This window comes from Embiotoca jacksoni, unplaced genomic scaffold (genome assembly GCF_022577435.1).
Source record: "Embiotoca jacksoni isolate LCO1_2020_lvr unplaced genomic scaffold, fEmbJac1.0.p SCAF_1, whole genome shotgun sequence".
In the NCBI taxonomy this organism is placed as follows: Eukaryota; Metazoa; Chordata; class Actinopteri; family Embiotocidae; genus Embiotoca; species Embiotoca jacksoni.
Window position 1 is genome coordinate 24,840,874 of NW_027185229.1, and position 15,378 is coordinate 24,856,251.

At 40.0% G+C, this 15,378-nt stretch overlaps 1 protein-coding gene across 1 annotated transcript; it reads right to left on the reverse strand.

Annotated features, from left to right (window-relative positions):
• Window positions 1-43: 43 nt before the first annotated feature.
• ece1 (endothelin converting enzyme 1) lies at window positions 44-14,615 on the reverse strand. The gene is made up of 18 exons (XM_069149605.1): window positions 14,026-14,615; window positions 11,891-12,029; window positions 9,924-10,136; window positions 9,649-9,773; window positions 9,384-9,530; window positions 8,138-8,203; window positions 7,624-7,812; window positions 7,239-7,381; window positions 6,525-6,639; window positions 4,558-4,668; window positions 4,371-4,469; window positions 4,127-4,204; window positions 3,891-3,994; window positions 3,453-3,563; window positions 2,569-2,636; window positions 2,229-2,419; window positions 1,521-1,616; window positions 44-972 (listed from the first exon to the last, which is right to left on the reverse strand). Exons 1-18 carry the CDS (start codon window positions 14,152-14,154, stop codon window positions 796-798), a joined length of 2,301 nt encoding a protein of 766 aa, XP_069005706.1. The 5' UTR covers window positions 14,155-14,615; the 3' UTR covers window positions 44-795.
• Window positions 14,616-15,378: the final 763 nt, after the last annotated feature.

A 15,378-nucleotide genomic window follows, 5' to 3' on the forward strand; every position in this document is an offset into this window, starting at 1 on the left:
TTGAAACAAATAAATAAACAGTGAACATGAGAAATACATTTTAGGATTGGTTTTATTATACAAAATAATTTGTGACTCATAAAAACAGGGTTGGCACATCATAGCTTGGCCATAAAATTCAGAATGACACAGTTTGACCAGATTGGACACAAATATTTCAGAAATATTACAAAGGTTCAACGGCAAAGTCGCTGTTGCATTACAACATATTTATACCACTTCTTAATAAACAGCTTTAAAACTGTCCACATGTGGACCACATTTTCAGATTCTCATTAGGTTATACATCTTGCAAGTCCCTGGTTTATATAAAAATCTGACTAGAAACAAAATACAATAAAAAAAAAAAACATTTAAAAAAAACGGTGCAGATCCAATCAGTGAAAAGTAACAAAGAAAAGTAACATCACTTTACATATTTATCACTGTACATGACTAACAAGCAGTTTATTAAATTTGAGTGGTTCCCCCATATTTGTAAGCGTCTGTTGGGTTTCCAGTGTTCAAAAACCACATTTATAGCTACATTTTACCTGAAAGTTTGGGGATGAGCTGTTTTCTAAACTAATTGTCCTTGTGGAGAGCCACTGAAGATCCAATCCTCCAAACAAAACAGGCACATTTTGTCCTGATAAGAAGCCTGATACGCATTAAGTGGCGAGACAGTCGTAGTTTCAGTGGTTCTTGCATTCATCTTCAGAGAGTTTGTCAGTATTTCAGGCCGTCCCCCCCCCCCAAATGTCCGTTTCACTCTTTAAAAAATAAAAAAAAAAAACAGCAGTGAGCAGTAAGGGATCACCAAAGGTCACACTTATGTTTGGGGTTCATGGGAGCATTTGCTTTGCAGCCAAAGTGCTTTGAGAATTCACGCGAGTTGGAGATGGTGCCAATGACTCTGAACCTTGATGGACTGTGAGGATCTGTGATTACACCCTCGTGTGAGCTCTCGGGAGTCCTGACAGAGCACCACACCTGCAGGAGTAACAAAGGGGAAAGAGACACAAAATAAAGGAGTCATTTTTTCACACAGTCCTTTAAAATTATTTCATTTTCTCTGACGACTTAAAAAAATGTTTAGAGGCTGACCTAATTTTCTCATCTCTTATAATCTTTTTTACATTAATCAGCACTACTTTCTGTCATTACAGCTCTGTGGCTGATTTTAAGTTAAGTATTATTTAAAATGTCCTATCTGGAATACATTTATGTTTAGGTTTACTTTATTCTAAATTTGGACTCAAAATCCCTCAAATTTCATTTCGTGCAGAAATTGAAGTTTAGATTGAATTAATCTGTGAGTATTGCATATTCGTAGATCATAGATTTTTTAATGAGGGAAAATGAGAAGCTATATTTTTATTTAGTGGAAAAACCATCTCAGACACAAGTTATTTTTTCCTAGCAGAATATTTTTATGTCTGGAGTTGAGCTTTAAGCCGTAAGGTTAAGGAAGGAGCAGTGTTTGTCTGAAGAAAGTACAATCAGGTCAGAAGAAAGAAGATATCGTGTTTGATACAAACCTGGGCAAATCCTACAAAAAACAGCTGATCGTTGGTCATTCCCAGGGCAGGCAGCGTGGCCTCCTCGCCGTTCTGTTTGATCCAGTTCACATAAGCCTTCAAAGCAAGAAATGATCATGTTACACATGCGCGCATTCACTGTTTTCCTCTGTGCACAGAAAGGTATAAAGCTATACAGAGCAAAGGAAAGAGAAGAAGAAATTTAGATCCTCTTAAGTGTTATTCTGCTGTAGGGAACGTGTGCTGTTTGACGCGGGGTCATTTTTACTTCCATATGATTATCTCATCTACTTCATAGCTTATGACCTTTCATGACATGGAAAGAATGTGTGCATGTGAAGAAGAAACCAGAGGCTGACAAGGCCACTCGTAAGCACCTGTTGCATTTCCAGGCTTCACTGTAAACCAGACAACCTACTTTTTCCAATACAGATTACTGGACGTGATCCGCAACAGCCTCGACAAATAAACTATGCAGGGGATTAATGCCCAATCTGTGTGATAGTTTTCTGCAAACATTCAATCTGACAACATTGCTGTAGGAAACACAATAGCAAGGCTCTAAGCTTTCCATAAAACCCCAACTAGCATTTTTCTTCTACTTTGCTCATGGAAGGTAATTTGTTTTTCCTGTAAAAAAAAAAAATCCTCCCCAAAACGATTCCTGAGATATTCAAGGTGTCTTGTGCTTCCTTTGTGACATCAGACCTTGTAGGCAGCCTTGAGTCCACCGTTGTCAGCGATGTTCTCTCCCAGAGTGTGTTTTCCATTCAGAGGCTCCTGGTTGATGCTGTAGTTGCCATACTGCTCCACCATGCACTGGGTCTGCTTCTTGAAGGCCTCCACAGAGGAGTTATTCCACCACGGGCGCAGGTTCCCATCCTTGTCGTATTCCCTCCCTTTAAATAAAAGTATCAAATATACCTGTAATTTTTGCCAACTCATACTTAACATAATTATTATTTTTTTAATAATTTAGAATCAGTAGAGTCAACTTTTATCCTCTGAAATCTAAATTGTTTAAAAGATATGATTTTTTTTTACCAACCTTGATCATCAAAAGCATGCGTCAGTTCATGACCCATGACTACTCCAATTCCACCAAAGTTGAGAGCTCTGTAATAATTATTATAACAAGTTATATTATTTTATCTATAGAGCACCTTTTCAGGAAAGCACAAAGTCAGAACATTAAAAAATATAAGCAATATAAATGTGCACATACAAACAAGCATATGTGCACATAGCACATCATACATGTATAACGGCATCTAAATACATCCGTAAAAACATTTTAAAAATGTACACTTAAAAACATAGAATTTGTGAGTACCGAGTGCAGGTCCGTTGAAGCAATACTTTGACATTTTGGAGAATACACCAAGTTGGTTGCTTTCAATGAGTAAAATGAAACGAAACCAATTAAGCTGGTTCTAGCAGCCATTCAACTTGTAAACCTCACAAGTTAATATATTATATCTCATCTTTTTATTCTGTACAAAAGCTGAAGTGCAAAAATAACAATTTGTGGTTTTACGGAGGGCTTCTGTGTCTTGTTACTGACATCTTTTATTTGTTAACCAGCTCTCATTGAGTTGATAAAATTATTCAAATAAAAGAAATAAATGAAGCGAAACAAAATGGGAATTCAGTGTAATTATCAGGCTACAGAACAACTGCAGCACACCACAGTACTCTCTTGTATTGTTAAAAATACAGCTGTGAAATCACATTTTCTGTGGATAATGTTGGGTATTTTTCAATCTACTGTATTTTTGGTAGTCTTTTTTTTTTTTTAATTTTATCTTATTTTTTTATTAACATCAGCTAAAGACAAGTGTCCATTCTATCGTGCAATGAATCTTTGCTCTGTTTTACTAAAATTCCTCCTACATGATTCAGCGCACTCGAAATGCATTGTGGAAGACATACTTGGGCCAGGAGCGACTGTAGAACGGCGCTTGAAGGATTCCTGCTGGCAGAACCATCTCATTCTTCGTTGGGTTGTAATATGCATTTACAGTTGCGGGGGTCATGCTCCACCTGCAAAAAACAGGGAACACAGAGCCACCGAATGAGGCTGACATCAAGGCCACAATAAATTCAGAATATTGATTCTGCACAACCTGCTGTGCCAGGCTGACTACAGATTAGTTTTGGAAGGCATGGGAACCCTAATCTAACCCCTCCCCCACAGCCTAATTAGAGACAAAGATCAGTTCAGCGGAGAGAAGCTGGTTGCCTGGGAACATTTGTGGATGGCAGCAGTATTTCGCTGAGTCAGTATAATGGGAATGTGTTCCCGTCGGAGCGTGCCACCTCCCCTGTGGCAAGAGGGGTTGAGGGGCGCTGGGGATGTTGGTAACTCACTGGTTTCTGTTGGCAATTTTCCTCAGCTGGTCTGCAGTTACTCTGGCTGAGAAGTTGTAGTACTGCATGACATTCTGGAAGTAAAGTTCTGATACCACCTCCAACTAAAAGGGAGGAATCAAAAGTAAGAAAAGGGACTTCAGTGTTTTGATTAGATGGCATGCAGGCAAGCTGAGACAGTGTGATAAATTAGATTGACATGTTAGGATATGTAATACAGCTTTACATTTACCTACATCATTGAACACTTTGTCCAGGTTTGTGGCATTCATGATAAATTCAGGATATCCAACCATGTTGTATATTGCATCTGCCTGTAAGAGATGAGACATAAAAGCTGTAAAAGACACATTTTCACACCAGGTGGCAGTGCTGTATTTCTCAATCACTCCAGCACCAAAAAGAGTTTTTACACAGATGTCTCAGAAAAAGCACTAGCAGGAGGAATTCCACGAAAATAAAGACACAACTTTCTCCCACCTTTTCTTTTGCTGCTTTTTTTGTTTCCGAGTCCATCCAGCTCACATATTTCAGGCTATCCTCAAATGCCCATTTAATTTCTGCAACCATATCTTCAGCCTGAAGCACAGAGGAGATCGAGATCACGCTCACATTATCTTACAAAGCAGGAGCAGCTATTGTGAAGAAAGGATCTTGAAACACTTACAATGGTTTTGCTGTCCTCAGCAAAGGTGGCTTTGACAAACATGGCTCCAAGAGCAAAGCCCAGGGCGCTGTCTGTGTCGCTGACACACAGCTTCCAGCGTGGAGTGCAGCTCTGCAAAAACAACACATCAAGACATGTTGAGGGAAACGGAGCATTCTTCCCCTGCCTTACACTGTTACATGTTTGGACTGAGATTGTTTTTTTATTGTGCCATATTTTGTTCAGCCAACTTTGTCTGCTCTAATGAGTCACTTCCTACATTTCCCAGAATGAGCGTAACAAACCATGACAAGAACGACTTGCGTAGGTGTGGAGAACATTGGTGTTTGTGAAATTGTGGTGAAGTGAAATGAAGTTTGTTATAAATCTGCTCCTTCCAGTGACAGACAACAGTGCTACTATGGGCAATCTGTTCCTGCTCCTCGCTCAACGTCTGCTAGTGCAGCTGCGAAACCCCCGTGGCTCTGAACAGGATAAACATGGAAATAAAACTGGTAGATGAATGGTATGCATGTAAATGCAAAGAAAAGACCTACACTCTATTGATTTTATTCCTCCCAGAGGTGCATTTTATACTTGTCATTTGTAAAATATATATTTACAAAAACTGTGTCTGCAGATTTAAGATTGTTTTTTGTTTTCACAGGCTTTTGGGGAAATATACAATACCTACAACATGAACTATCAATTTCACTCTTACGGAATTTCAAATATTTTTAATAGATCATCAAAGAAAGAAAAAAAAGAGAAAGAAATAGTTGCAATGTGTTATTTCAAACGGAAACCGTTATCTCTCTGCAGGCTTAGAGACAGTGTTTCCCTTTTGACAAAATGGCAACGGAAGGACACCCCACATGCCGACGTTTAGCTTACAGTCAAAACTGAAGACGTGTGTTTGAGCCGAAGAGCAAAGCGGTGGCAAAATAGAAACGAATGACAAAAGAGATGGCATCATTCAGTGTGGAAAAAGAGTTGGATACTAGATTGCAAAGTGGCATTTCATATATTTTTGAAGTATTCTGCGGTGCTACTCCAAGTGCTGATAACAAAGCAGCAACACTAGTAAATCCTTTAATTCGTTACATATGTCATTTGTGAAAATCCACATTTTAAAATCAATAAAAACCTGTCCACCTTGAACCATCTTATTTTTATCTCTCTCCAAAAACGTCATATTTGTGTGCGACTTTTATGATCAAAAATATTGTTTTAATAAGTAATACTGTTTACAAAGTTCACAAGATATGAATGTATTAATTCTATTCTTAACAACCACCACTCTTCCAAGAGGAAAAACACGTCTGCCGGTAACAATCAGCCACGCTGACAAATTTACTATCAGGTGAAGGGAAGGACAAATGGAGCTGCAGGTATAAGTAGGTAAAAAGGAACAAGATCACAGTGAGGAAATGAGGAGCGTTCTGAGCAAGCAGAGCTGTAAAATCTACTGAGGCACACAGTCACAGATGGAAAAAAAAAGTCACGGCTGCACTCCCACAAAAAACAGATACACAAAGGGACACACACAGAAGGTTTTGTTATGTTATTACAGCTTGACCCCAGTGGGAAACAAGGCAGGGCGAACAGGATCTTGCTCAGATAAGAGCTGGGGTCACTGCAGCCTTCATAGTCAAACACTTACTCACTCAAGAAGGAAGTATAAATTCACTGGATTATTTCAGTTAGCGCTGACATGTATTCATGTTTGAAGGTGATCACTGTGTGACTAATTAAAGGGTGTGCAACGTGTAGTGGTGTCTGGGAATGCAGATTGTTTTGGGTAGAACTACTTCTGCATCCACACCAATACACTGGACTTATTTTTAACTTGTGGTGTTCACAGAACTGCATTTTAAAATACATTTTAATACTAAAACAACATCTATGTCCAGAAAATCGGGACAATCAACAACCCAGCCTGCCAACCATTGTTTTTGTTTTGTATTGTAAAAGTCTTAATCTCTTACCTTCTTGGTTCCGTACATGACTTCAAGGAAGCGCTGCTCAGCATCCTGGAACCTTTGGTCCAGAATGGAAACCATCTTTCTCACCACCTTCATCATCATGTAGTTGTTGAGTAGGCTGCACAAACAAAATATCCCATTCTTTATTTTCCTCCTCTCTTCAGTAACGACTGGTTGCCTATTATTGTTAACTTCAGTAAAGGGATTTTAACTCATATAAGTAATGTAAACAGTGTAATTACATCTAAATTTGATTTATTTTACTGCAACATCATACATCAGCGTGATCAGATATTTGCATAGTTGCACTTGCATAACAAAATACAACCTGTCTTTGACACTTAAATTGAAAAAATATTTTTTTAAAAATTACTTATGATAAATTGATTGGTTTATCTGGGAAAAAAAATTTATTGCAAACAATTGTAAATAATTGATTATTTGTTTTAGTAATTTTTTAATGAAAAATTGCAAAAATTGTCTAGATCCAGCTTCTTAAATGTGAATATTTTCTGGTTCCTTTATTCCTCCATTAAAATAAACAGGACAAATGAAGACATTTTAGGGTGCACCTTGGGCTTCTGGGATCAATGGTGGAATTTTTTGAAAGATTTTAATCGGCCAAACAACTATTTTTCAAACCAAGAATATAATCGCGAGATCAATCAATAATGAAAAGAATCATTAGTTGCAGCCCTACATTTCTTAGCATCTTACCTTTTATTTGTTTTAGTTATGAGGTCAGACACTTTCTGGAGGTATTCTTTGGCATAAACAACCACTGGCTCGGAGTCGTTGAGTGGAACAGGAGCAAATACTTCCGTGAGGTATGGCATCCAGTCCACTGCAGGAGCCAGAGTCTGCAACGGCAAACATAAAACACACACAAAAACAAACAATAAAGACATGTTAGGAAAAGTCTAAATGAAAATTTGCATAGCTTATTCACACGTCAACTTTTTACTGTCTTTCGTACCAAAATGCCCCTATCATGACGTGACGAAAGTCAAACAATTATTCAGATCAATCAGAAAATCATTTCCTCAGCTATTGTGAACCAATGTTGATTTTCGCTGATACCATCGAACCAGCAGCCACTCACTGTCAGGTCCTTGGCCTCCATCTTATGGTAAATGATCTCCTCGTCTCTCCTCTCCTCCTGTGGCACCGTGATGTTGGCCAGGGTAGTTTCAAAGTCCACAATCTCTTCCATCAGCGTCCGAGACGTCTCCTCTGAGCCTCCCAAAAGAACCCCCAACTCCACCAGGAAGTTGAGGTATGCCGTCAGATACTGCAAAGTCCAAGCAGGCAGCACAATGAGGTGGAGACGGGGGAAGTGGTGGAGACGAGGTTTTTGTGTGTGTGTGTGTGTGTGTGTGTGACAAAATTCAATTAGGAAAGTAATCCTAAACTATGCAACAACAAGCTATTTCATCCCCTGAAGCTGAAAAATATAGTCAACATTTCTTGACTTGCTTACCAAATTAACAAAGAGCTTTTGGGTGTGTTCGAATTAAAAATATTTTTCTTCTCATTACTGTTCAACTTTGTGTGCACATTTTCAGCTTAACAACTGTAAAACTCGAGTCATGCTGTGAACTCCTTGACCACGGTACCTTTTCATTTGCTGTTTTGTTGAGGTAGTAATCCCGTGAGGGTAGTCCGAGGCTGGACTGATCCACCTGGAGTCGAGAGAAACATCCCATGACTTTCTGTTCACCCTCTTTCACCACACTCACAAACAACCTTTTGTTTTCATTCCTGGGTTACCAGCATGCTGGCTAAAAGCAGAGGCTCACCAAAGATACTATCTTTACCATTTGTTATGATCTCATGACACCCAAGAAAGAACTCTGTGTGAATCCAACACCGCTGTAATAATGAGTAGACTGTTAGCAGAGTATCAACAGAGATAAAGTCTGAGCATTTAGGGAAGCCTGTAAAAAGCTGCTTCTGTTGGAGGGAATTTCATGTAAATTCCCCCCAAAATTGAGAATGAATGTAAGTCTTTGAGCATGTAATCAAAGGTTTCACTGAAGAAGTGCTTTCTCAGATATAAATCTATGATTTCAGACAAAAACATACATGTATTCAATAAAAGCAACCTTTATACCGGGGGTTTCCAGCCCATAACTCGCAAACTACCAGCAGCCATCGACCCGGTTATGAGTAGCTCGCTGAAGTTTCTAACAATATGCAGTGCTTCCCACACGTAGACTTTCTCGGGTAAGTATATTTGGCGATCAATTTGAGGAATTTGTATTTACTTATTTTTCAACCTATCAACTCGTTCGATTAATGAGTGGACAATCTCCCCTCGCTACCTTCACCTGCGTCTGCGCAGCAACGTGTCAGTGCAGCAGAGGTGGAGCTCCGCCCTTCATTAAACACACAAAGATCAGAGGACAGAAAACAAACGGGAACTCATAAATTGGGCAAATAAAATAAATAGAATATTTTCGGTTGGACCACAACAGCGGGTCCAGAGCTATAAAGCATGTGTCTGTCACTGAGTGAGCGAGAGATCAAAGTTACACCGCAGTTCAGCGGAATGCAGCGACTTTTCAAATTAAAAGTCCTCCAGTTTCAAACAGGGTCCAGCTATATACCAGGTTTTGACCTAGACATCCTTTTCTTCCAGGTGGGGGAAGGGGTCCCATTGTAATGGGGAAACACTGGATTTTCCTGGTTAAATCTTATATTAGAATACTTGATTCAGCTGGTTTGGGTGGAGCTCAGCTACGTGAATGAATAAATGTTACTAAACACGAGTACTGTCTCGGACAGTTTCATTTTGTCAAAGTAGCTCGCAGAGGAAAAAAGGTTGGAGACCCCCGCTTTATACAAATGCGACTCTCTCACCTGGATGATGTTACTGTTGGAGTTTTTGGAGTCTGTGCTGACAAACACAGTAAAGAACGGAGAAGTACGTAAACTGGCTGACACTGTTCGCAGAACTTCTTGGAGGTTGTCCTTGTCCCAGGGTTCAGTAAGAGCCCATCCTCCTATCTGAAACGGAGATGGATTAATCAGACATTCAGAGACTAATGAATGCAAGGAAATTTGTTTCAAAAAAAATAATCAAAATCAATGTTTGATGTTTGACTTCTACAGGAAATAAGCATACCTGGGTGATTAGCTGCTGTAGGGGCTTAGCTCCTAATTCCTCAATTTTGGCCTCATTCATGCAGGCATGATAGTATCGCTGGGCCTTTTCTTCAGCCTTACTCAAACCTTTCACTGTTGAGTTTTCTGCCAAAGTAAGGATATAAAATTTTGTTAATGAAAAACAAGCTGGTATCCTCCATCCCAGGAAAATGAGGTGGAAAAGACACAGTACGCCTCTGCTTGGGGGTAAAGGCAGCTAAGGACACTTAACAGTACTCAACTTAGGGCCCTTACCTAATAAATGCTTCATTACAAGCATGTTGCGTTCCCACAGGTTGCTGAAAGGACCCCAGCGGGACTTCCCCTCGGGGAGGGGGTTGTTCTTCACCCAGCCCCCGCAAGCAAAGTTGTAGAAGTCCTGGCAAGGGTCTATGGATCGGTCCAGCGCTCCCATTACCGCACTGGCCACAGTAATGCACGGCTCTGTTAGGCACAGGCCCGGGTGAGCTACAAAAAAGCAGTTAAAGAACATGTTAAATTTATAGGTACTTCACTTTCAGCTAGTGGGAAACACGACCACAGTGGACAATCTGAAAATATGTCATGGTGGGGCGAGTATGCGTGAGGGTTTCCAGCCCAACACGAAAATATTATTTTCAAAGTCGTAACAGCCAAGATATACAACCTGGAGGAAATACTTCTCCTTGGAAAATTCCTCAATAGACAATGTCACATGTTAACTATCGCCAAGTGATTATGTAACTGTCTGATTATTAAGTAGAAAATAGATTAACAGATGAGGAAGGATCCTGCATGATTACATCTGAATGTGTCAAGACTAAAGTACCGGTGAATCATTTCACTTTTACAGTATGGCTTATACCATTTCCCTTTTGGGTTTGTGTAACCATCGAACTGCGACTTCCATTTTTCCATGAATGGATATTTTGTGTGTCGTGTTCTATAGAATTATGTCAGGAGGAAGCAGTTGAAGGGGAAGCAACGCGGCCCTTGGCTGATCTGTGTTACTTTTTAAAGTCTAAACGCAAAAGATGTTTAACGAGAAGAGCTTTTAACAGCCTCCAGTGTTTAGAGAAGTGCAAGTGTTGGTCACAGTAGGGAACTAAAAACAGCTCCAGGACACAACTCACCTCTAACGCATGACATACTGCAAGACTTTCATCATCTGTCCATGTACGATATGAGACAGAGACTGAGACAAAGTTACGAGCAGTGAGGAGGTTACTACCCCGAGGAGATTTTGTCCTTGTTCCTTTTATTATTTCAAAGTGTGATTTGACATGTGGAGCTAAATGGGAGGATCTGGTATTATGTTTCCCGTGGTAAATTTGAGGAAACCAAAACTGATGAGACGCGACCAGGGTGGGGTGGTAAATCCACAAGTCCACTTTCCGTAAGGAACAAGCTCCAGGGAGAGATTTAGGGTTGTTTTCAGGCAGCTTAGCTAAATGTGTGGCTTCAGCTAAAAAAATAAATGAACCACCTATTCTATCTAAAATAACACCAAATTGAATTATTTTGATTGCTAGGTAAATGGGGGGGGGGGGAGGGGTTAGGGGGGGTTACAGATCATCTTCTAACTTGGACACGTTCTTTTTTTTATTCCTTCCCTCTTATACACTGAGACCAGAGAAAAATTAAAAACATCTGTTTTCAAAAATTAATTGTTACAATACCTGTTCTGTATTGAGCAGCTTTATAGACACAACCTAGCTTTGGTTCATCATCATAAACCATCAGTTAGTTAGCGTAGCTTAACATAAGGACTGAAAACAAGGATACAAAATCTGGTGACAAAAAACAATAAATACATAAACATAATACCCCAAATAGAATAGCAATTTGTAGATTTTACACTTTGTTTTTGTGCAGATTAAAAAAAAGAAAGAAACCAACTACATATAATTTGACTAGTGCGCTTCAGAGGTGTTGTTAGGCACTTTGCTGACTCGGTTTGCTTCCCACTGTTTTAATATGTATACTGCAGCTATAGCTGGATAGACATGAGAGTGAACATCTTCAAAAAGCAAGTAGAAGTATTTCCATAAATCCTAAAGTAGCCCCTTAAGCCTTTCTCCTTCTGTATGTTTGTGTTTTTATTGTAAACTTATTCATCTGTGAAGGTTGCTTTTTATTTAATTAGTTTTCTCCTGGAGTCACCTGATCATTGTAACTCACAGAGACAGCAGGTGTTTCTTTTCGGTGTGTCTCACCGAGTGTAAATAAAAGCTAGAGCTCACCCTGTTTGTAGAAGACCCCAGTTGTGATGAGAGATATGAACAGGCCCACCGACAACAGACACAGTAAAAACAGCAGCCTCCTCTCTCTCTGGGTCCGGTCGGGCCAACATGAGGGAACCCGGCCATGCAGAAGAGTCACCTGCACACAAACAGAAATCCTTTAAGTGCCTTTATCAATCAATCAGGTCAAGGATAACGGTAATAAAGTGGTTTATCGCGGCTTTAAAATCCATAAACACACTTGATAATGTTATATGGTTGAACAAATACAGTGTGGCAAATACTGCTTAAAGTCAAACAGTTTCTCAGGGATTGGATGACGGGTATGGTTTCAGAGCACAATTGCTTCTCTATCCGCTTTCTCAACCCTCTCACACTGAAAAGGTTAAGCATTCTTCTATTGTTCGCTCACTTACAAAACAATATTTTACTTTTGGCCTAGATTGGGAAAATCTGTTGAACCATATCTGCTGCTCTTTGCGGTTCACCTGTAAATGATGAGGACACCAAACGGAACAGACGGGACCTGTTTACAGATGTTGACCTTCTGAAAAATGATACAGAGCTTCTGAGAAAATCAGCTTGAAAGTATTCATAAATGGAAGAAGTCCATGTTTTGTGGCCGGTGATCAAATTATTTAAATCATTGATTCGGTAAAGTGAATTTTACGCCAGCACACGCAGCTCCTGCACTTTTTTCTATTGAATGTTGCTTTAGTTAAAGCTGCCAAGGGAATTTATTTTCTACAGGAATGAGTCTAAGAGCCACTCACAAATCCTTCAATGGGCACATTTGGCACTGTGGTCGGACTTTAAAGTATTCCTGCTGTAAATAAATGCAAGATCTTGGACCTCACATATAGGCAGTGGAAGTCGATTATGCCTGAAGTGTTTATATAAGGATCCGATACTGCTGTTAGGTGGGATAAGAGGTCAAAAGTCAAACTTAATGTGATCAAAGTGAATGCCAAAGCCACAGTGGCTTCTTAATCCAACCCGAGCTCAGCACATTGGGTTGGTTTGGACCTAAACTGCATTTCTGAGCGTGATTGGGAGAATCTCTCTGCCAAGGCCTGTGCACTTTCCATCTGTAGTTTATCAAAGTCGCTGGAAGCTACATTTAATTACCCTAAAACCCTCTGCAGAATGATGGAGGTAGGATCAGACTTAAATCAGAGCCCAGTTTGAGCTCTTCAGGAGGGATTCTGGTCAGATAAAATATTTCAGGAATGAATGAACTGCAGGGATGAACTACACAATAGAGGGATGTTCTGAAGCACTGTGGGACTTGGGCAAAAATGTTTTGTTTCTTTCCATTTTGGATCAAATCTGCAATCTCAAGATTATCAGCAAAAGTCTTCAGACTATGTGTTCATAAACATAACAAATGCATTGGATTTAATAGTTAAATTAATGTGTTGTAGTAGTTGTGTGTGTGTGTGTGTGTGTGTGTGTGTGTGTGTGTGTGTGTGTGTGTGTGTGTGTGTGTGTACTGGCTGTGCTGTGTGACTGAACGGTCTCTTAAAAAAGTCAGTCAGAAAATACAACAATATTTCATCTGGAAAAAGCCAGTGAGTTAGTTTTGATGCTCTGCGATGGCTCAATAACTTCAATCTAGACGGCTTATACCGTCTGAAAAATTGTCTGAAGTATAGCTATTATTATCTTATACTCTGAAAAAAAAGTTTCCTAGCTGTGATGTCAAGTTAACATGATTTAATTACTGTATTAGCAGTGAAGCCAATTAACGGCCACTACTTCACCTGTTTCAACCCTCGCAGTGCAGCATCAATCATCTGTGAGGCAGTTTGGCCAAGATATAATAATTCATGGAGGATTTCAGGAATTCAGGTGTCTGTAAACAGCGACGCATGTTTTAACTCGAAAAGAGATTTAATATTATGTCACAAGCCTCACAGGTTCTTCATGAGTTCAGCTAGATTTAGGAGCCTGTGCGAAGGTTAAAACTTTTCAAAGCAGCTTCTACAGTGTTCGTGGATGTTCATGTGTTGTTGTTGAATGCTTTATGTAACTTCACACCCTTTTGACAGGTTTCCTGAAGCCTTCAAAGGCCTAGACATTTTTCACACACTACAGCGATGATTATTTTTAGCACAGGGTGTTTGCGCGCTTACCTGCATGGGTGACGATGGGTAGATATCATCAGCGGTGGAGTCCACCAGGTCCTCCTCGTCCAGCGTGGCTCTCTTATACGCTGACATCTGAAAAGTCAAATAAAGAAAAGACTCTCTCAGTGCTTCCATGTTCCCTCAAGTCTCCGTCCTCCCACTGTTGTGTGAGAGAGTGTTCGTGTCCGACGTCTATTCCTCAGCAGGCTCTGAGGCGTCAGAGTAGGGTTGCCCTCTAAAATCCATCAGGAGGAATCTGGTTTGTCTGGTTGGAGTTCTTTTACTCATACACCGAGTTTGCTTTCAAAGAACGCGTCAGTCCTTTTCTTTCAAAGCACTTTTCCGCTCCTTCTAACCCCGTCAACACCTTTCACAGCCCCCCATGGCTTCAGGCACAAACTTCACAACACCAACAAAAAGCCTCCTCCCGAAAGTCCTCGTGAGATCTCCTTGTGGGTCCTCGCTCCCTCTTTTCCTGGGCAAACTTTTCCCTGGACTTCCTTTTCAGCCCAGTCCATGCAAACACGGCACGAGAGAAGACGGAACTTGTGGAAAACAGGAAGGAGCTGCGGCTTGAGCGATTCACATGAGTAGGACTGAGTGTGTGGAAGTGATTGTGTGACTCTGTGTGTGTTTATGAGAGTGTGTTCCCCAAATGTGGTTTCACTTAGATTATGGGAGGGAATTTCACAGTTGTGTTTAACACCCACTGTCTTTTCTATAGGACACAATACACTCGGGGGAGGAGCACAGAAAGAATATCCTCCGCCCACCCCATGTTGTAGTCGCTTGCCGTGGTAATTGTTATCTGATAAGCGTGGTGGGGAGTTCTTCTCCTGTTTAAGCCCTCACCTCAGAGGGGACATCCAAACACTGCATTTTTAAATAGTTTTCTCCTCATTAAATGCTAAAACAGTTAGAGGATTGAAATGTGTGCGCTAAAAAAAGCAAAAGAAAGTGCATGTCAAACACAATTATCTTCTAAGTTTAACTGATACACAGGACAAAGTAGAAAGAAATGACTAATTCCTTCTTTGCTAAAGGTTTGGGAAAACGTAATTAACTAACTATGATGAAAATTATACTACGGATGTGGCATAAAATGGACAGAAAAAGACAGTCAATTAAAATTATTCTTTTGCATGTTAATTAGTTGTCAGTTTAAATTTCACGATCGTGACGATACTATGCCGAAAACTATAACCTAGTGGAATGATTTTGGCTGATGTTTAGCTGAGAGGCTTGCAAATTAACTCATTTGTTTATAAGTAAACATCTGACTAGCCTGGCTGTAAGCCCATACGAGGGTGTCCATGCAAAATTTGTGCATCATAATTTTTTTGTTGTGTCCAACTAGTT

Bases quoted from the DNA above. Each gene is read 5' to 3' on its own strand.
- ece1 (XM_069149605.1), bottom strand. From the start codon at position 14,154: ATGGAAGCACTGAGAGAGTCTTTTCTTTATTTGACTTTTCAGATGTCA. The intron at 9,531-9,648 runs GTATGCTTATTT...TCTCCGTTTCAG, and splicing joins TACAGCAGCTAATCACCCAG to ATAGGAGGATGGGCTCTTAC. The intron at 6,640-7,238 runs GTAAGATGCTAA...TTGTTTGTGCAG, and splicing joins ATAACTAAAACAAATAAAAG to CCTACTCAACAACTACATGA.